At 48.5% G+C, this 20,523-nt stretch overlaps 1 protein-coding gene across 3 annotated transcripts in view; it reads left to right on the top strand.

The window, feature by feature from the left end:
• ATP9A (ATPase phospholipid transporting 9A (putative)) overlaps nt 1-20,523 on the top strand; it is a 126,152-nt gene that overhangs the window by 50,518 nt on the left and 55,111 nt on the right. For all 3 annotated transcript variants that reach the window (XM_044748742.2, XM_014832372.3, XM_070486138.1), the window contains exons 7-13: nt 4-98; nt 3,479-3,559; nt 4,346-4,421; nt 11,452-11,528; nt 12,767-12,927; nt 15,333-15,475; nt 16,391-16,503. In XM_044748742.2, coding sequence (XP_044604677.2) covers nt 4-98; nt 3,479-3,559; nt 4,346-4,421; nt 11,452-11,528; nt 12,767-12,927; nt 15,333-15,475; nt 16,391-16,503 — 746 coding nt within the window. The remainder of the gene's footprint in view (nt 1-3; nt 99-3,478; nt 3,560-4,345; nt 4,422-11,451; nt 11,529-12,766; nt 12,928-15,332; nt 15,476-16,390; nt 16,504-20,523) is intronic.

Below are 20,523 nucleotides of genomic sequence, written 5' to 3'. Positions count from 1 at the left end.
TAGGGTCCTGCTTCCTGCGGACGGATCAGCTGGACGGGGAGACAGACTGGAAGCTGCGACTGCCCGTGGCCTGCACGCAGAGGCTCCCCACTGCCGCCGTGAGTAGCTGTCGCTGCAGAAGCACAAGGTGGCGCTGTGCCATGGCGGGGCTCTCGGACTCAGATGCCCTCCGGGGCCACACATGGATGTCACGTGTGAGGCGGGGCTGTGGGGTGGTATGGGGTCCCGGGGACCCTTGAGCACTTGTGGGTTCCAAGTAATGTGGCCACGTGGAGTGCAGCCCCGACGTGCAGAGGTGGAGCTCTTTTGAGGGAAGCTCAAATCTTAAGAAACCTTGACTAGGTACCATGCATAAAATTTAATGCGAGCCAGAGCCTGTCATTCCTCTGCTCAACCTCCACAGGCTTCTCATCTCACTGAGAACGGATCTTCCCACCCTCCTGTCATCCGCGAGCCCCGTATGATCTGTCCTTCTGCTAAGGCCCTGACCTCGGCTTCTAGCCGTCTCCCCTCTGCCCACTGGCTCCAGCCACACTGGCCTCTCTGTCAGTGTGCTTCTGCCTCCCGGTATTTGCCCCTGCCATTTCCTGCACCGGAAACAGTCGTACCCGGTGTCTGCCTGGCGGGGCATCCCCATTACCTCTCTCGGATTTTGTGCACAGGTCTCCTTACCTGAGAGGCATTTTCTGACCACCCTCTCCTTGCATCTCCACTCCACTCACTTCAAGGCAGTATCTTTGAGAGCAGGGTTCTGCCCATTGTGTTCACTGCTGTATACCCAGTGCATGGAACAGCATGGAGAGCAGTGCATGGAACAGCATGGAGAGCAGTGAAATAGCACACAGGCCCTCTCTAGGGGGCTGCTCTAAGTAGTTGGAACAAACAGGCACTCACAGCTCCCCAGGGCCCCACATTTCCACACCAGCCTCACGTCGCTCATGCCATGATTTGTGGAGTGAAAGGGGAGGGTAGAGAGCCAAAGAGTACATTGAAACACAAGCCTCGTGGGTTGGCTGTGGCCTGTGGGCTAGGTTACACGATCACAGAATGTAATTTAAATGCCCAGAGACTGACCCACCCCATCAGTGGTCTGAAAGGGTTAAGTGGAACATGTCAGCCTTTCCTGGGCTTGTGGTCACGCCAGCTGACGCCACTCCTCACTGCGTTCTGGGAGGAAGCTGTGGGCGGAAGAAAGTTCTGAGTCTCAGGGGAGGTAACAAGAAACATGCCCACGGTACTCACAATTTTTCATGCCAGTACGAGGTGCAATAGCACGACTGTCATTAATTTCTGGACCCGGATTCTAGAGCAGCGAGTTTCTAGCTGTGGTCGGGAGCCCCTGGGAATCCTTAGAAGGCGCCGGCATTCTGACTTTATCTGGGTGACGTGTTTTACTTCTTGGCAAGATTTCTCCAAAGGAGAGGTTCTGATCCTCCCCGTGATTTGAAGGACTCTCTTTAAGAGACAGTCCGGAAGAGCCCAGAATCGTGGAGACACCTGCCTGGTCCGCAGCACAGAGTTGGCGTCCCGGTGTGTGCTGGTCCAGGCCTGGACTGGGGTCCAGAGAAAGATAAGGTGCCACCATCCCTGTTGTCAGGAACTCTCAGCCTTAGTGGGCAGGAGGGGTCTGCGTGGGGAGCAGCATTTTAACGAAGTTACGGATGAAAAGAATTAGATGCAGAGATGACCGGAGGACTAGGTGAATGTGTTCTTGTTTTTAAAAAACCAAATCGAATGGAAAGCTCTCGAGGAAAAAGTGGAAAGTGTTGCTCATAGCTTTTGCCTCACATCTTACCTTCTTCCTCCAGGGGGTCCCGTACAGTCGGGAGTGGCCTCCCCAGGTCTTCTTCATCACACATTTTAAGATTTTCTTTTTGCTTTTTTCTCCGAAAGCCCCAGTACATAGTTGCATACTTTTAGTTGTGGGTCCTTCTAGTTGTGGCATGTGGGACGCCACCTCAGCGTGGCCTGACAAGCTGTGCCATGTCCGCGCCCGGGATCCGAACGGGCGAAACCCTGGGCCACTGAAGAGGAGCGCGCGAACTTAACCACTTGGCCAAGGGGCCGGCCCCCTAATTGCATGTTTTCACGGACAGCTACAAGCTTGTCGGTGGCATGTGGTTTCACGTCAATGGAGTCGTACTGCACTTATTGTTCTGCAAATTTTCTCCTCTCCACTTTGAGCTTGTCTCTGGGCCTTTTCCTGTGGTGCAGAGAGGCTGCCGAGCGAGCACAGCTGCGTCCACGGCCTCCTGGGTGGTTATCAGAGAGCCCGGGCCCTGCCTGAGGGGCGGCTGGGGCCTCTGCTTCACTCCAGACCCTTCTTGCACAGTAGGGTCGTGGCCCGAATTTGCCTGACCACCTGATCCGGGCGCTTTTCCCAATTTTTTTTTTATTGTGGTAAAACACACGTAACACATGATTTACCGTCTTACCATTTTTAAGTGGTCAATTCAGGGGTGTTACTTTCACATTCCTCTGCAGCTATCGCCACCATCCATCGCCAGAACTCTTCATCGTGCAAATCTGAAACTCTATGCCCATTGACGACAGCTCCCCGTTCCTCCCTCCCACCCCTCGCCACCACCATTCTTCTGTCTCTATGAGTTTGATTAGGTTCCTTGTGTAAGCAGAATCATACAGTATTTGTCTTTTTGTGACCGGCTTATTTCATTAGCATCATATCTTCATGGTTCATCCATGTTGTAGTAGGAGTCAGAATTTCCTTCCTTTTTAAGGCTGAGTAGTATTCTCTTGTACGGATAGACCACGTTTTGTTTATCCTTTCATCCATTCGTAGACACTCGGGTTGCTTCCACCCGTTGGCTGTTGTGAATGATGCTGCTATGAACATGGCTGTACAGATACCTCCTTGAGACCTTGCTTTCAGTTCCCAGCAAGTGGGATTGCTGTTCGCATGTAGTTCTATGTTAAATTCTTTTGAGGAGCCACCATACTGTTTTCCACGGCCACTACACCGTTTGACATTCCCACCAACAGTGCACAAGGGTTCCAGCTTCTCTGCATCCTCACCAACACTTGGGTTTTCTGGTTTTTGATAGTAGCCATCCTACTGGGGGTGATCTTGTTCTCTTTTTCCCCTCCGTGCCCTCCCCAGGGCTTCGCACTGAGTAGGTGCCCGATAGCTCTCTGTCGAGTGAGCGAGTGTTTTCAGTGCCATAAACAAATCTCGTAAACCAGAGTGCAGCCGAAGGGGCTCTGTCGCCCAGGGTGGGAAACGCCAGGTGAGCAGTGTCTTCACTGTTGAGTCTCTGAGCGTGTCTTGGGGTAGTGCATGTAGCAATTCCTAAACTTATTGGAAGAGTTTGCCTTTTTTCCGCCTGCCCCATAATTTTGAGAGCCTGTTGATTCTGTTGGGAAATACAGTTGCTTTTGAAAAACAGTGGATGCCTCCTGCCATCTCTCTAATCATACACTGGCTTTGTTGTAACTCCCAAATGTTACTTCTGTCGCACAGGATCTTCTTCAGATTCGATCGTATGTCTATGCAGAAGAGCCAAATATTGACATTCACAACTTCGTGGGGACTTTTACCAGAGTGAGTAAGCTCAGCTTAACCTGGAATCCCGTCTTAGAGTGTGTGTGAGCGATGCTGGCCTGAGAAGAAGTATGGACGAGTCTCTGTCAGGAAGGAGCTCTGTCCCAGGAGGGAGGGGGTAGGTTCCCTTGCGAGGGCCCCACCTTGAAGGTTGGCATCGTGTTTCTCGGTCAGGTCAACACAACTGGGGTTTTCTTCCAGCCTCTGAGCAGCTTGAGTTACCCGACAACTCAGAGCCAAGCGTTGTTATAATCCCCGTGGACTGTGACGCCTGAGAGCAGGCGCTCTTTCTGTCTCCCTCAGATGAGCTCATTTCCTCTCTTACTCATACAAGTCCTGTCCACCTCTGTTAGAATTTTTAAGCCACTTCCAAACCTTTCCAAATAGAAATTAAATTTGCATTTAAATTGTTTTAGGAATCTGGGCTGATAGATTTATAGAACCCAAATTAAATTGTTCGTATTCTCTTTCTATACGTCGTAAGACTGGCCAGCAAAAATCTGTTTTCCTGATGGATGAATTCCCACATCTTAGTTCTCACCATTTCTTCAGTGTTAGAGGCCTGCATTGCTTAAATCATGAACCAGGTTTTTCAAGTATTTCCCTGGGGATGAAAACTCCAAAGATAATAGTTTTATGAGCTTCGTCTTTGGCTCCTGGCCGAGCTGTGGGCTTCCAAAGGCTGGTCATCCTCTCTCCCTGTCTTGAGAGGAGCAGGCTGGAAGCGGCCTGTGGATTCTGCCCAGACCTTGGTAGATGAACGTGTGTCCGTTTGATGTGTTCCAGGAGGACAGTGACCCTCCGATCAGCGAGAGCTTGAGCATCGAGAACGCGCTGTGGGCCGGCACTGTCATCGCTTCAGGTAGGGCGCCCTTTCTGAGGGGTATGTTAGCAATTTGGAAAGGAAAGACAATCCTTCTGTGTAATTAGAATAATCATGTGTCAGTTGGGAAAATCGGTTGCCAGTCCCGTGACGTTTTCCACTTGTTCCTGCACCCCCAGGGAATTGAGCTGACGTCCCATTGACCCTCGGACGCTTCCAGACGTCTAGAAGAGACGCCGCTCTGGCCTGTGGACTTTCCTGCAGCGTCCACTCTGGGAATGACCCTTAATTGCCACTTCAGATTGACGTCCTAATCTGTCCCAGAGATTGGGTCAGTCTGGATGTTCTGGCCACGAGTTGTGTCCACAAGGGCTCTGAATAGTCCTGCCGGTGCAGGGGCCCCAGAGCGCAGGAAAGGGCCACAGGCCTGAGTTGGAGCCTTGCTGTTTAAAACTCCAAGATGATGTAGAAAGTGGTGTCTTTTGGTTTTGAACAGTGGGGTGACAGGGAGCGGGAGCGCTGGTTGGTGTCAGTGGGGTGCCGCCCACCTGTGCACTGCGCCTGTCACTTAACCCTCCCGATGGTCCCACGAGGAGGGTGCTGGTATTATCCGCACTCTGCAGATGAGGAAACCGAGGCTCCGTGAGGTTAAGTAACTCGCCCAAGGTCACACAGCAGTTGAAAGGCAAAGCTGGGCCTAGAACCCAGGCACTTTACTCCAAAAGCAAATTTACAGAGCTCATTGTGCAGCTGCTCCTGTTTTCTTACATAGGTAATAACACATCCTATTTTTAACGCACAGTTCCACTCCTGGCAACTTGCTGCCTTTACTATTGGAAGAATGAATGTTTTTCCCTTTTCAGTCATATCTCCCTCCCACCAACCCATTTTCCCCTGCTTGGTGCGGTGGCTCTTTAGTCCAAGAGATGCTCACTCAGGATGCTCCATGACCAGGGAGGGGACGCAGACTACACACAGCTGCCGTGGTCACCATCCTCAGACCCACCTAATGGAAATGGACGGCGATTAGCTCTGCCTTGAGGTTCTTGCCCTGTTTTCCCTCAGCCTGCCTGTATTTGCAGCATGATCTGGAATGTCTCTCAGTTCGCCTGACGACTGAAGAAGTGAGCGGTTGGTCCTTAAGCTTCTGCAGAGCCACTGCCTCCTGCCTGGCCACGGCCCCCGGACATGCAGTGGTCCTGCACATTCTGTCCCCTTCCGCCACTTGTCCACCCAGATCCCGCTGAACTGTTATTCCCGCCCCCCCCAATTTTTCTCCACTTTCGAGTCATTTACTAACAAGTCATTAATTATTCTTTTTAATCTTTAATAACTTGACTGAAAAATAAGTAATTTGTTTCCATTTGTATTTCTTAGACTATCTGGAAGGTTGGCCATCTTTGCATATGTCTGTTTTGTTTCTTCCTCTGTCCCTTACTTTTTGTGACCTTTAGTCATTTTTCTGTTGTGGTTCTTAGCTTTTTCGTACTCATTTGTAAGAGTTTCTCATTTCTGCTGCATAGACCTCATCTGGTTTAAAAAAAATTATGGTGTATTTGATATACAGGAGTTAAAAAATATTACATTTATTCTTCTCCAGTCTTTTGGGTGATGGATGGTATCTTGTTGTTGTAATTTTCATTCCTTTTGTTGTAATACAGGTGAACATCTTTCTACATATATTTGTTACTATTTTGGTCTGTCTCCTTTCCATTTAGGTTCTTCTTTTTCTTATTAATCGGTCAGAATGCTTTATAGAAAAAATAGTATCAAATTGTCATCTGTCACGTCACAAATATTTTTTCACAGTTTGTTGTCTGTCTTTTGTTTTGTGCGTGATGAGCTTTGTTTGTTTTTTCCAGTAGAATCTCTGAATGTTTATGTCATCAACATTTTCGTAGAAACAGGATCACTAGGTCAAAGGGTGTACACGCTTTATATTTGGATTCGTGTGATAAACCTCCCCCTGCTAATTCCCCCTCCTGAGAAGCTTCTTTACTATACGCACCTGAGCTAACACTGTGTTCTGTTTGACCTTTTAATTTTTGCCCATCTGATAGACGTTGAATAAATATTTAACATATTGATTTGCCTTTTAAAAATGATTTGCAAAGCTGAACATCTTTCTTTATGTGTACTGTTCATTTGCATTTTTAAATACATGTGTGAATTGCCAGTTTATGCCCTGTGCTCAGTTTTTTCTGTTGATGAGCTCATTAAAAAAATGATTTTTGAAAACTCTTTCTATCATAAGAATATTAGCCTTCTGTTTGTGATCTTAATTGCAATTACTGTTTCCCAGTTGATCTCCTTCATGTTTTGGCACAGAAGTTTAAAATTTTTATGTAGTCAGACCTATTGATTTTTTTCTTTGTGGCTTCTGGTTTTTGTGACACGTTGAGAAACGTCTTTCCTGCTTTTACTAAAATTATAAAAATACGCCGATGTTTTCTTGGAGGGTTTATATAGTCTTATATTAAAATATGTGCTCCATCTTGGTTTAAGGAGTGAAATGAGGACAACTAACTAGCAAGGGGTCTTTCCTTGGCTGAAACCGAAGCTCGGGACCCTTGTGCCCAGTGTGTGTTGGTGGCCCTGTGTAAAGGGACGGCCTGATGGGGAATGGAGATGTAAAACGGGAAAGCACAGTGTGAGGTGGAGAACATCCTGTGCCTTCGGGTGGAATGGAGAGAGATGTTAAAGGAGGTCGGAACGAGGTGGGGTCGGAATCCGCCGTGTTGCATGTGGCAGGGGCAGGGTGGAAGTTCAGGGCTGCCTGTGGCGTCCCCGTCTCCTTACCAGGCAGCGGTGTGAGCGGCGTCCGAGTCGTTTCTCGCAGAAGGGCATGTCTTCTTTTCCTCCTTTCTTCTTCCCTTTTATTGAGAGGTGGCACATAGACAGAAAAGTGCGCACATCCTCAATATAGCGCCAAGACCCAGATCAAGAAGCAGGGTATTATCAGCCCCCCAGACGCTCCGCTCAGCTCCCTTCCAGTCACCCCCCCCACTCCCCCCCAGGGTACCTGCTCCCTTGACTTCCGGCAGCCTCGATTTGTTTGGTTGGGCACTTGTTGTAATAATATTTTAATAATAAACACGTGCTCATATGTCTGGTTATGATTTTCTTCTCCTTCCTGCTTTCCTTCTCTCCATACAGAAAACCTTCGTTGAGCACCTCCCTCTAGAGACGCTAATTGCTCCTAGTGCTACAGTAATATGCCAGAAAATGCTTTCTCCGCACTTTTGTGGGATTTATAGTTTACTATAAATTTAATGTAGGTTACAGAGGAGATGGGAGGAAATGAGAGAGGCTTCTATGAATTTCTTTTGAAACAGGTAAAAAGGAGAATGATTTCCATAACAATATGGAGAATTCTGAGGTGGAGGGAGTGAGGTTGAAAGGGCTTGTCAGCCTTTATCTCAGAGATTAACAATAATAAATCTTTTATTTATCAGGCACTTTTTATTTACAAAGTGTTTAGCTGCCATTTTCTTGTTTTGGTCTCACAACATTAAATAAGGACATTTAATGGAAGGAAGAATTGGGTCTCAGAGAGGTTAAGCAACTTGCCTAAGGTCACACAGCCTCAGAGATGTCATCTGCTGGGAGGAGGAGAGTAGAAGGCAAAATGAAGATGGGGTAGAAAATTCAAACAGCTCATGGGAAATGCATTGTGCAGTTAAACATGCATTTTTTCGCTTGTCCGAAGCCCCCTGTTTGTGCTGGTGATGTGGGAAGAGAGCGAGAACAGTGAGTCCCGTGACCCAGTGACCCTGCCTGCCATGCCCTTCAGTGGGTGTGTGTTAGAGCGAGTCTGAGGAGCTGGGCACTTACCACCTCCTCAGCTGGCCTCGCTTTCCTCTGCTCCTCACTGAGTAGACATCTGACTGCACTTGGGTTCTAACGGAAACTTGGAGTTAAATGCAAACCGTTTCCTTCTGGTGCTCAACTCCAGTAACAGCCGTCAAGAGTAATCTTAGGGGGCTGGCTCTGTGGCCGAGTGGTTAAGTTCGCGCGCTCCACTGCTACGGACATGGCATTGCTCGTCAGGCCACGTTGAGGCGGCATCCCACGTCCCACCACTAGAAGGACCCACAACTAAGATATACAACTATGTACTGGGTGGGTGGGGGGGGGGTTTGGGAAATAAAGCAGAAAAAAAAAAAAAAGATTGGCAACAGTTGTTACCCCAGGTGCCAATCCTTAAAAAAAAAAGGAAGATTGGCAACAGTTGTTAGCCTAGGTGCCAATCTTTAAAAAAAAAAAAGAGTAGTCTTAGTCATATGAGATTTTGCTTCCATGTTCCCTTTAGAATCTAACTCTTGTGTCTTGGTCACTCTGCTGTGTTATCAGATGGAAGTTTAAAACATAAGAAAGCTTGCCAATCAGTGCTGGGGGGCCAGCTACATTGGTTGGCATCAATTTGTAGAGGATGCAGTTGCCATGGTAACCCAACACAGTGCCGCTAGGCTGAGGAGTCACTGGGGCGATGATAGGGAAGGGATGGGGGGGCCCCGGGGCAGAGGGGTGGCCTGGATGTTCCGGGACTCTCGGTGGCGAGGGACCAGTTTGTTACTCCCGTTCCCCACCAATCTATGGCAGATCGATCTGAGGCTCTGCTGTGCATGACCAGCAAGCACGTCACACCGTGTGCACTTGCCAAACGAGTTAGATAATGCCCAGCTGGTCTGTGCCCTCTTCAGTGGGACTTGTCCTGTGATCACACGCTTGAACATCGCAGCCGCGTCTAATTGCTGTAAACGTTTCCAAACGCTCGGTCTCCGGGGTTAAGTGTTTATCTTGTTGTGGTCAAGGAGCAAAGGCATCATAGTGCAGGTCTGATCCCGGGACTCCTCTGTTGTGGAGAGTTAGGAAGGACCTCGTGAAGCCCCTGATCATGACAGCCTGGCTTGTGGGAGCCCCTGGCCGGCAGAATGGAGAGGATTCCAGGTCTGCGGCTGCAGGCGGTGAGGGTGGATGAAAAGGCGAGAGCAAGGGGGCACGGCGGAGGTGACAGCATAGGAAGTGGGGGTCAGAGGTCGGGGAGGTGGAGAGGCTCTGTCAGGTGTCTTACAGGGGTGGATTGGGCTGGGTGGGGGCTGTGATGAGCTGAGAGCATGACCCTGAATAAAGAGAGTGGCCGTGCTCACTACCTGCTGGAATACACAGCGAGGAACGGGGACTTGGCATCAACCCATCTTCTGATTTTCCAAGAAAAGCCAGAAATCTCAATTTGTTTTTATATGAATGCTCTATATTTAAAAGTTGGCAACTAATTCAAAACTTCTAAAGTGGTGTGCAGGTCGAATCAGCACACCTCGTGGGCTGCCGGCCTGTGCCTTCTCTCTGGGGACTGACGCTGGGATTCGCATCTCTTGGGGACGGTTCTGGTCTTGAGCGCTGGGAGATGTTGGGGGAAGGCTGTTTCCGGGGGTGTTCAAGGTTGACCGGCACCAGTCGGGGAACCCCCATTGGGGCCCTTGTGATTAGGGTCCTCTTGAACCTTGGGCATCGGGGATTAAGACCGAGCCACACCTGTGCGGGAGCAAGTGCAGTGGCCGTGTGGCCACCCCTTGCTCGGCCTGGGCTCCGCTCCCACTGCCTGACCATCTGCTGTGGTGACAGGCCTGTGGTCAACAGGGGCCTGCCATCTGCTGAGGAGCGAGCGCTCCCCGGGCCTGCCATCTGCTGAGAGCCCCTGGAAGGGCCCGGCGTTGTGCTGGAGAACGCCCTGGGCATTGATCTGGGGCCTGCGGCTCCCCCGCCCTGGCTCTCTGTCCAGGAGCCCCAGCCCCAGCACTAGTCTGGGAGCTTCTTTCACAAAAAGTGTTCGAACCTCCTCGTGTCTTTGAATGTCCCTCTGACAGTGGTACCCGAGACCGCGGCCCAAGAGAAGATGTGGGGTTTTCTTTCTCCAGCGGAGGCCGGGTTGTCTGTCTTCCTGGGGTCCTCCCTGAGAGCTGGAGGGTGGCGCCTTCTCATGTTTCAGCTGTCATCCCTGACGTCCTCCACTCAGAGCCTCTCCTCTGCCGCCCAGTCCCCCGCAGCTGCCGCCTCTGCCAGCTGTCCCCTGCTCGTTCTCATCCCAGTGCCTCCTACCACCCTCCGGAGACTGTGTTTCTTGCTTTTCTTCTTGACTATTCTGTCTTCCCCACCGTGTTGAGTGTTTTCTTGGCACACACTGAAAAGAGGAGGCGAAGGTAAATTTTTGATAGATATCGCCAATTTTCTCTCCAAGTAGATTCCAATTTATGCTCCGGCCTGCAGCGTGCGTGACAGGGTCCGTTTCCCCACCCCTTGGCTCACATGTTATCGGTCTTTCTGAATGGTTGTTACTGTGATGGGGATGACAGTGGTTTATTTGGCATTTCTTGGATTGTTCACTGGGTTGAGCATCTTTTCTAATGTTAGCTGGCCATTTGTGTCTCTTCTGTATATTTTTTACTTGTAGAAGGATGGAGGGCTTTCAGTATTGTGTGGGACGTGGGAGGGAGACAGGAAAGTTTTTAGGAAAGAATTGTCGTGTGGACAGACATCCCCCACATGTTCCAGTTAGACACAGAATCTGAAAGGAGCCAGGCTCAGCAGGTGCAGAGTGCTTATTAGTGCTCTGAGAAGAAGAGCGTGTTCCCAAATTTCCATAACAGCTTATGAAAGTAGGAATGTCCTAGGCGCTCCCCCACCCCTGCTGTCTGAGACCGCTGGATCCCACAGACCGGCCCCGACCTGGGGAACTTCCAGCAACTGTGGGCATGCTGTGTGTCTTTGCTGTCCCACATGGCAGCCACTAGCCCTAGGTGGCTACTGAACACTGGAAACGTGGCTAGTGAAATGGGGAACTGTATTTGATTTAATTTTCATTGACTTTAAATTTCGGTAGCGGCAGGGGGCTGGTAGCGACCATGCCGGTCAGTGTAGCCATGGATCATCGGGTGACCCCGGCGCACGCTCCTGACCCTCTCCCGGTGTGGGTGCTGGGTTTAGAGGACATCCTCTGGGGGTCAGACTCTCTGTCTGTAGGCCCGCCTGTCGGTGTTAACATTTCTGTGCGTTGTTTTTCTCCTTTCAGGTACCGTTGTGGGTGTTGTTCTGTACACCGGCAGAGAACTCCGGAGCGTCATGAACACCTCGAATCCTCGAAGCAAGGTGTGTACGCGGTCACAGGACGCGTTTCCTTGTCGGAACTTTCTGCCCTCATGTATTTTGATGGTTGCTGTTGATGGCGTGAAGAGCCAGATTTAAAAACAGGAACACTTAACAGTGTTATTTCATTTATACAGACTTACACATATACATTCATGAAAAGGTCGTGTGTGTGTGTAGGTAAATCCATATGCAGCTGTATACACATGTGTATACACATATATAATACAAGAGTATGTATATGAATACATAAAATTTTAAAAGCTTTTAGGTTAAACTGTCGAGCACTTTCTCTTTGACGTGTCTTGTGCTGCGTCCTTCACGTGCGTCTCAGGTAATCCTTGCACCAGCTGGTGAGCACAGGGGCTTCTGTAGCCTCAGCTTACGGATGAGAAGTGGCCTCGGAAGCGCTGAGCTCTGCCCGGGCTGCAGACAGGACGGCAGACCTGGATTCACACCCCCACTGAGCACCTGGCCGGGGCACCGTGTACACGGTGGGATCTGCCGTCTGCCTACTGCCCCGCTCTTGCTCGTTTCAACCATGACCCTCCCTCCCAGCTGCACCCCTCCTCCCGGTTTTGAGTCAGAATATTGCAGACTGATTTCCTCCGTCAATACTATGAACGAATGCTGGGGTTCCCAAACTCCGGTCGTTTTCACCCCTCCATTACAGCCATCACTGCAACTATAATGTCGTTTATTTGATGTTTTAGCCTTATCCCGGGCCATGCTTTTGTGAAGTTATGGGCTTCCTGTGCCAGTTACATTTTTTTTTGAATATACATTAAAATCAATGTATAATTATTAAAATAATAATGTTCATTAATTCACTACCTAAAAATCAGGTGCCACCAGTGGTGTGTACCCTGACCTTTAGGCAGTACTGAATTAGTGTGTGGTATGGTGCTAAGAGTGTAGGACTGAGTCCTTTTACAGGCCACTGTGTAGGATGTTAGAGGCCACAGCACCATCAAATGCGGCAGTAACCTGCTTATATATTTTCAAATCTAAATATTAAGTCATTGAAAAAAATTGAAATCAGAATTCTCTGAGGCCCCTTGGGTGTCTGGTAGGAGCTCCAGCCCGTGGAGCCCAATGTTCTCAACCAGAGCTGTGGGGACCGATGGGTCCCACTGTCTCAGCCTGGTGGACATGTTCATGGGTTCACGGGCACCAGTTCTCTTGGTGGGCCATGGGTTGCACCAACCAATCGTAGGCTCCCCTTGTGCCTTGTCCTACAGATTGGCCTGTTTGACCTGGAAGTGAACTGCCTCACAAAGATCCTCTTTGGCGCTCTGGTGGTGGTGTCGCTGGTCATGGTTGCCCTTCAGCACTTTGCCGGTCGTTGGTACCTGCAGATCATCCGCTTCCTCCTCTTGTTTTCCAACATCATTCCTATCAGGTAAGCAGAGAGCGAGCTTGTGTTTGGGTGCCATGACACTTTCTTCTCTTTACCAGCTGGTCCCTTTGTAGAGTGATGACCAAGAACAGTCAGGATCAGGAATGTGAGCCATGCTCTGTGCCTCTAGTGTTGGGAGGGCACATTCCTCCATGAACCATCCTTTCTTTTCTTTTCTTCTTCTTTCCTTTTTTTGGTGAGGAAGATTGTCCCTGAGCCAACATCTGTGCCAGTCTTCCTCTACTCTGTTTTGTATGTGGGATGCCACCACAGCATGGCTTGATGAGCTGTGCTAGGTCCACACCCAGGATCCAAACCCATGAACCCTGGGCCGCCGAAGCAGAGCATGCAAACTTAACCACTGCACCACCGGGCCAGGCCCCGAACCATCCTTTCTTGAATTACTTTCTGCTCAAAAGATCTTGCCTTACCCTACCCAGTCTAAGGATGCCATTTAGAGTTCGTCTCATCTGTCTGCTCCAAGAGGTTGGTAGTTGCTATTGGGAGTGCTGTGTTGAGAAGGATTCTGAGCCTGAGTCTGGGCTCAAAGGGAAATAATATTGTGATTGATTAGAATGGAAGCTTGGTGACGTATGTCAATTGTTGGCCTTCCTCATTTGGAGGCTGAGTAAATGGTTTCAAAAAATAATATAAGCCACAGATTATTATAGTCAGAAAAAACAAGGATTCACAGTAGCGAAAGAATAAAATAAAAATCACCTCTAATCTCACAACTAAGTGATAATTGCTGTTAACGTTTTGGAATATATGTTTTTCTAGACTGTTTTCTATTTTAGAAAAAGGAGATTCTGCTCTACATAAAAATTTATCCCTGCTTTTTTTAACAGAGCAATGTGTTGCAAATAACTTTTTTTTTTTTTTTTTGAGGAAGATCAGTCCTGAGCTAACATCTGCCAATCCTCCTCTTTTTGCTGAGGCAGACTAGCCCTGAGCCAACATCCGTGCCCATCTTTCTCTACTTTATATGTGGGACACCTACCATGGCGTGGTAATGAGCAGTGCCATGTCCACACCCGGAATCCGAACCGGCAGACCCCAGGCCGCCAAAGCGGAACGTGTGCACTTAGCTGTACCACCGGGCAGGTCCCGCAAATGACTTTTTACATCAAATATACTTGCACTCTATCATTTATTAGAAGTGCTCTAGAATATATTCTGTTTAATAATTTATTTAGTCCCATATTGTTGGATACTTATTTCTACTTTTTCCCCATAATAAATGGTCAGAAAATAATTATTAAAAATAAACCGTATCTTTTTTCCGGAAACTTTCAGTGCTTATAATCTCTATCTTACACTCAATATGTTGTCTTATATTTTATCTTGCTCTTTTGTGTGTTTATGTCATCCCAGCTAGAATGGGTCTTTTTCTGGGGACAGAGCCTGTGGTTTTGGCGTAACACCCTGACTTAGCACCGGGGCATTGAACCCTAGCCGCTGCTCTCCGCGTGATGGTTTCAAAGAATAGATGTCTGCTTTATTGCTAGCAAAGAAGTGTCTGTGGTGTAACGTTAAGTGAAATTGTAAACTTTAAAGTTCTTTCTCCAATATGATTGACAGTTAATGAATTGAATCTCCCTATGGCCCAGGGCTCACCAGTAAAATAGTAGATAATTTGATTAGTTTATAGGATTATGAGTGAATTTGAAGATTTTATTTTTGCAATAAAATAATATTTTAAAATGAGTTGAATATGTACCATGGGATATTAGCCTTAAAAAGGGAGGAAATTCTGACATGGGCTACAACACGGATGAACCTGGCAGACGTTATGCTACGTGAAATACGCCAGTCACAGAAGGACGAGGCGTGTCTGGCTCCACAGTACGCGGTGTCTGGAGCAGTCAGATTCGTGGACACACAGAGCAGAATGGGGGCTGCCAGGGGCTGAGGGAAGAGGGGAGAAGAGAGGTGTTGTTCACTGGGTCAGAGTTTCAGTTTTACACGATGAAGAGTTCTGGAGACGGTTGCACGGCCGTGTGAATGTACTTATTGCCGCTGAGCCGTCCACTTAAAATGGTTTAAATGGTAAGTTTTATGTTATGTATGTTTTACCACAATTTAAAAAATGAATGTAGTATCAAAAATATGTTAGCTCCGAGGACCAGTAATTTAAAAAAAAATAAGACTAGAACAACTACCCTTTCAGTATTTTAAGTGATCTCGGTCCGTAACAGAACAGCTTTATGAACATAATGATTTGTTGAGCGAGTTGTTTGACTCTTGTTGAATCTGTGGACTCAGCCCCAGCTGTGTGCTTCTGGAGGGACTGATTCCAGATGTTACGGCACCACTGACGTGTATTGAGAGTCCTTGTTGTTCAGAAAAAGAGACACAGGCAGCCTTGTGCGTATCCTGCTAACCTGGCGCTCTGGTCTCCTGACTAGTTTGCGGGTGAACCTGGACATGGGCAAGATCGTGTACAGCTGGGTGATCCGCAGGGACGCCAAGGTCCCCGGCACCGTGGTTCGTTCCAGCACGATTCCCGAGCAGCTGGGGAGGATCTCTTACTTACTCACAGACAAGACAGGTGAGTGTCCTGGGCCCTCACAGGAGTCAGGTGAGAGAAGGAGCCCTCCTTCTGGAGGTGTTAGAGATGTGTGCTGCTCTTCTGTTTTCTTTACCCTTTAGTAAAGAGTGGTTATCTGGTTGTGGTGGTGATGATGGTAGCAGCAAAGCCTTACACAGTCCTGGTTATGTGCAGAGTCCTGTTCTGCGTGTGCGTGGACAGTCACTCAGTCAGCCCTCACCCTCCCCTTGTGAGTTGGGTGGTACTTTTATCCCCGTTTTACAGATGAGGGAATGAGGCACAGAGAGGTTATCTGACTGTCAGAAGCACATGGTGGCAGAAGCAGGCTTTGAGCTCAGGAGGTCTGGCTTCAAGTCCTGACTGCGTAATTGTCCCCCAAAATCCTTCACAGTTTAATGTCTGTCAAGTTAGGAGACTGTCACGGTGGCTGAGCATCGGGTGTGGAGAGACCTGGGTTCAGGCTTCGTCTCTACCGTTTAGTGACCATGGGATAAAAGGGAATCTGTTGCAGGGATCCGGGCTAGCTTGCTAAATCAGAGGATAACTAGGTTTCAGGAAGGAGAGAAACCAGGGAAGTTCTAGATATGTCAGCATCAGGACCCCGGAGATGGTCTCTGTAGGGCTGTGTCACTGGGGTGACTTGACTCTACTCATCGTCCATCCATCTGTGATTGACACTCCCTCTGGACCATCCCAGGGAATGAGGCCGTAATTTCCTTATGGAAGCCTAGGATGCCATTTTCAAAAGAAAGGGAATTGGATTCTGGGCCAAGACAATACCAGAGATGTCTGTTCCGGCAGGGGCCGTGCTGAAACCTGTGCACTTCATTTAGTAAATTCTCAAGAAATAAAAGCTGTCAGTACTGTTCAAGCTCCAGGATGTAGGCACAGTTACTCCTCTGTCTTCTGTTTCAGGAACTCTTACCCAGAATGAGATGGTTTTCAAACGGCTCCATCTAGGCACGGTGGCCTATGGTCTTGACTCAATGGATGAAGTTCAAAGCCACATATTTAGTATTTACACCCAGGTAAAGCTTTCTGTTTCAATATCTCAAACAGTTCTCTTAACGTTTGTTAACACCCGCATTGAGATGTCGCCAGCTCTGGTGGTCTAGTGGTTAAGAGTTGGTGCTCTCATCACTGAGGCCCGGGTTTGGTTCCCTGTAATGGAACCACACCACCCGTCCGTTGGTTATCACACTGTGGCGGCTGCGTGTTGCTGTGATGCTGAAAGATATGCCACTGGTGTTTCAAATACCTGCAGGGTCACCACCCATGGTGGACAGGTTTCAGTGGAGCTTCCAGACTAACACAGACTAGGAAGAAGAACCTGGCCACCCACTTCTGAAAAAATTGGCCATGAAAACCCTGTGAATAGCCGCGGAGCATTGTCTGATAGAGCGCCGGAAGATGAGAGGATGGAGCACAGAGTGGGCAGGGCTGGGCTCTGCTGTCCGCAGGGGCACTGGGAGGCAGAATCCACTTGATGGTGCTAACAAAGATTACTGAGATATGATTCATAATACCACATGACTCACCCGTTTAAAGTATACAATTCAACGGTTTTTAGTATATTCACAGAGTTGTGTAACCATCATCACAGTCAATTTTATCTTCATCACCCCAAAAAGCAAGCCTATACCCGTTAGCAGTCACTCCCCATTTCTCCCACCTGCCTCCCCTTCCAAACCCGTGGCAACCACGAATCCTGGACATATTGAGTAAAACTACGGTTGAGGTTTTTCCCATCTTCCTTAGCCCCCTCAGTAGAGGGTTAACCTGCTCTACTGAGCTGCTTGTGGACATTGGGTAAAACCTACGAGAAAATTGTTTGCCCCATCATGGGTGCCAGAAAGATATTTGAGAACCTGCTGGGGTTGGTTTCACTTCAAGTTTATGAGCGTTTATTTTTCCCTTTTCCCTGGTTATGAGCCGAAGTAGCAATAATTAATGGTCTGCTTGTGAAATCATCATGACATTACTGATGAGCTTTGGTTTCTCGTCTATGTTCATCTCAGCAATCGTGAAAGAAATTAATTGATCAGAAGTGACTTACAACTTAAGTGCTCCCACATTTGTTTTTCCTACAAAGTTTTTCAAAACCAGTCATTTTTTGGAGAAAGATATGACAACTAAGTGTCCTCATATTCCCAAAAAGTTAGACCAGTGGAGTGCCGCCTCAGCTGCTCATCAGAGTGACTGGTGATGTTTTAAAAACAAAACAGAACAACAATGAAACAAAAGACATTGACTTGGGCCTAGAGATTCGGAGTCATTGAGATGAGCCAAGAGGCTGGGCTCTGTGCTTTAGAAGCAGACAGACAGACACAGCCCTTGATGATTCCCAGGCACATCCAAGGCTAAGACGGACGACATTAGACCAGCTGCATGCTGTGGCACTAGTTTGGAGACAAGAGAATAGAGAGGCCATCTTTTGCTTAAATTTGTTAAAATAGGTAATAATTCCATGGTCAGAAAGCCAGTTAAAAATGTGAAGGAAGTATTTCTGGATAAAGGTTAAAGGTGGAATCCTTGAACACTTCGTGACACAGTCATATTTGACATTTCACTGCCTGGAACACTCGCACATCTGGATTCCCGGGGTATCTCCTGAAACCAGCAGAGCAGGGGGTGGAGCGTGGAGGTGGGAGGGGATTTTGAGTGGAGAACAGTTCATTTGATCCATCTGATGTCATATCTACAACCAGCCATGAAACACTTGCAGTTCTAGGCTCCCTGTGCAGGTATTTTGGCTTGTCTCCAAGTGGATCCGTAGATCTTTTCCAAAGATGTATTTTTCAGACTATTAAAAAATCATGAGGATTTCTTTGGAGAGGGCGGAAGAGCCAGTCAGCCCCGTTCCTCTCCCTGTCTCTGACCCATCTTCCTCTGTGTGGTGATGTGATGTTGGTGTCTCCAGGGCTCTGTACTGGGCCCCATAGGTCACTCTCTGGGTGGTCCCCTCCTCCCCCAGCTCCCATCACCCTGTACGTGCTGATGGCTCCCACATCTGTCTGCACCCTGACCTGGAGCTTTAGACCAGAATGCGCCTGCATCCCTGATGTCGCTGCTTGTGGAGCGTGAGGATGGTACACCCATGATCCCAACGTTCTTCCCTCATCCCCTACACCTGCTTTCTTCCAGAGGTCCTTGTCTTAGTGAGTGCCACCTCGACTTTCCCCATTGGCTCCATCCAAGGATTTGGGAAATGCCCCTGCTTCCTTCTCCATCACCACCTTCCTTCAGTCACCCGTCTGCTCCCACCAGATCACCTTCTCAGCCCTCTGTCTTCATCCCTGTCACTCACTAGGCAGAAACTGCACTCTCCCTTGCCTGGCTGTCTACAGTGACCCCCCATCACAATTTCTCTGCCTCTCTTCTTGCTCCCTTTCCAGGAGCACAGGATCGCCCTTGTACTGTCACCTCCCTCTTGGGGTCTGAGACTTCTGGCGTGGTCCAGCTGCGACCTGTGTCCCCTCCCACTCCACTCTGCTGTTCACCCTCTCTCCCCTGCTAACCCTGGTTACGCCGTCGCCTTAAGCATTTAGGGCAGGGCGAGCTGCCTCATGTCTGTGTCTTGGGACAGACTCTTCCCTCTGAAGCATCAACCCACGTGCCTTCCGGCTCCTCCCAGGGCTTCGCTGTGTGGACTGTCATGCTTGTCAGCACCTGGCTGAACACTGCTCTCTCTCAGCCCTTTCCCAGCAGAGCTGGCCTGTGGATGATTATATTAGACAGCTTCACAGCCGTGCTGTGTGCCCCGGCAGGAGACACACCCGTGCCCATTTTGGTGGTATTTTTAAGAGCTTGTGGTATTTACAGAAGCCGTACCATCTCAGGATATTTGCGCAGTTCAGCTTTTACGGTCCATTTTTGGTTTAGCACAGATAACACTCTTTGTAAAATGTTAAAAGTCAGAAAACGGCATTTCTCACCATGAGCTCTAACTCATAACTCTTTGTAGCGGAAGCTTGTAAATGGATTTGCCCATCCTGGCCTTGGGTTTAAAATAGCTGAGTGTTATGGGGTTAGGGCATCTCGAGGCTGGGGAGAGCCCGGAATTGTAGTACACACCCATCCCAGCGAGACCGTGTGCCTCCTTCTCTCGCGACACGTAGAAATCATCCGGTAAACACGCGAATACTTTTGTGATGAGATATATGAAGACTTTCCCATGTTTCTTAACAGCTTTATTGAGGTCTAATTTGCATACCATGAGATCCAGCCTTGTTAAGTGTACAATTCGGTGATTTTTTAGTAAATTTACAGAGTTGTGGAACCATCACCAGAATCCAATCTTGGGCTTAGACTATATCCACCACCCCAGAAAGATTCCCCCGAGCCCATTAAAGTCATTCGCCTGACCGTGAGAGTTTATAGAATTTTATAACAGTGTTTGGTGAAGTACAGTATTTGGGACTCCTGGGTCAGATCACTCGGGACAGCGTCAGAATCTCCAGGAGTTGTGCTCAGACCTACAGTTACAGCAGGTGAACCAGCTGATTCCAAAGTGCAGCCGGGTTTGAGAAGAGCTCCCCTGGAGCTGAGGTTCACCCTTATGTTTCAGGCCATCAGTGTCTGAATCTGTGGACGCCAAAGCAGAGTTTGCAGGATGACCCGTTGAGATGCAGGAATAAAAGATTAGAGCTTCCATTCACATTTCATTCTCATCTTCAAGATTAAAGCAGAGTTTAAACCTTACTCATAATATCCAGACTGACCCAGGGATGCTCACTCCATTTATCAGACGCACATTCGTCAGGAACGGTCCTCGAGGTGTCCTGGAGACTGAGTCAGAATCTACAATTGTTTCCTTTCAGCACGTTGAAAGGTCGATTGCAGTTTGTGAGGGTCCAGGGGCCTGGTTTCAGGGATGTTATTTAACTAAGTGAGCCTCATAAAGAGGGCAGGTGGCTTTAAAAGATTCCTGCAGAGAAACTCTGGATCAACACAAGCCCGAGTGAACCACAAGAGAATGGCAGCACGTTATGAGAGTAAACCATGACTAGCTCAGGAGGGTGGTCATTTCTCCTTTGGCTTATTTATTT

Source organism: Equus asinus, chromosome 15, assembly GCF_041296235.1.
Source record: "Equus asinus isolate D_3611 breed Donkey chromosome 15, EquAss-T2T_v2, whole genome shotgun sequence".
NCBI classification, from domain to species: Eukaryota; Metazoa; Chordata; class Mammalia; order Perissodactyla; family Equidae; genus Equus; species Equus asinus.
This window is presented reverse-complemented; position numbering and strand designations above follow the sequence as displayed.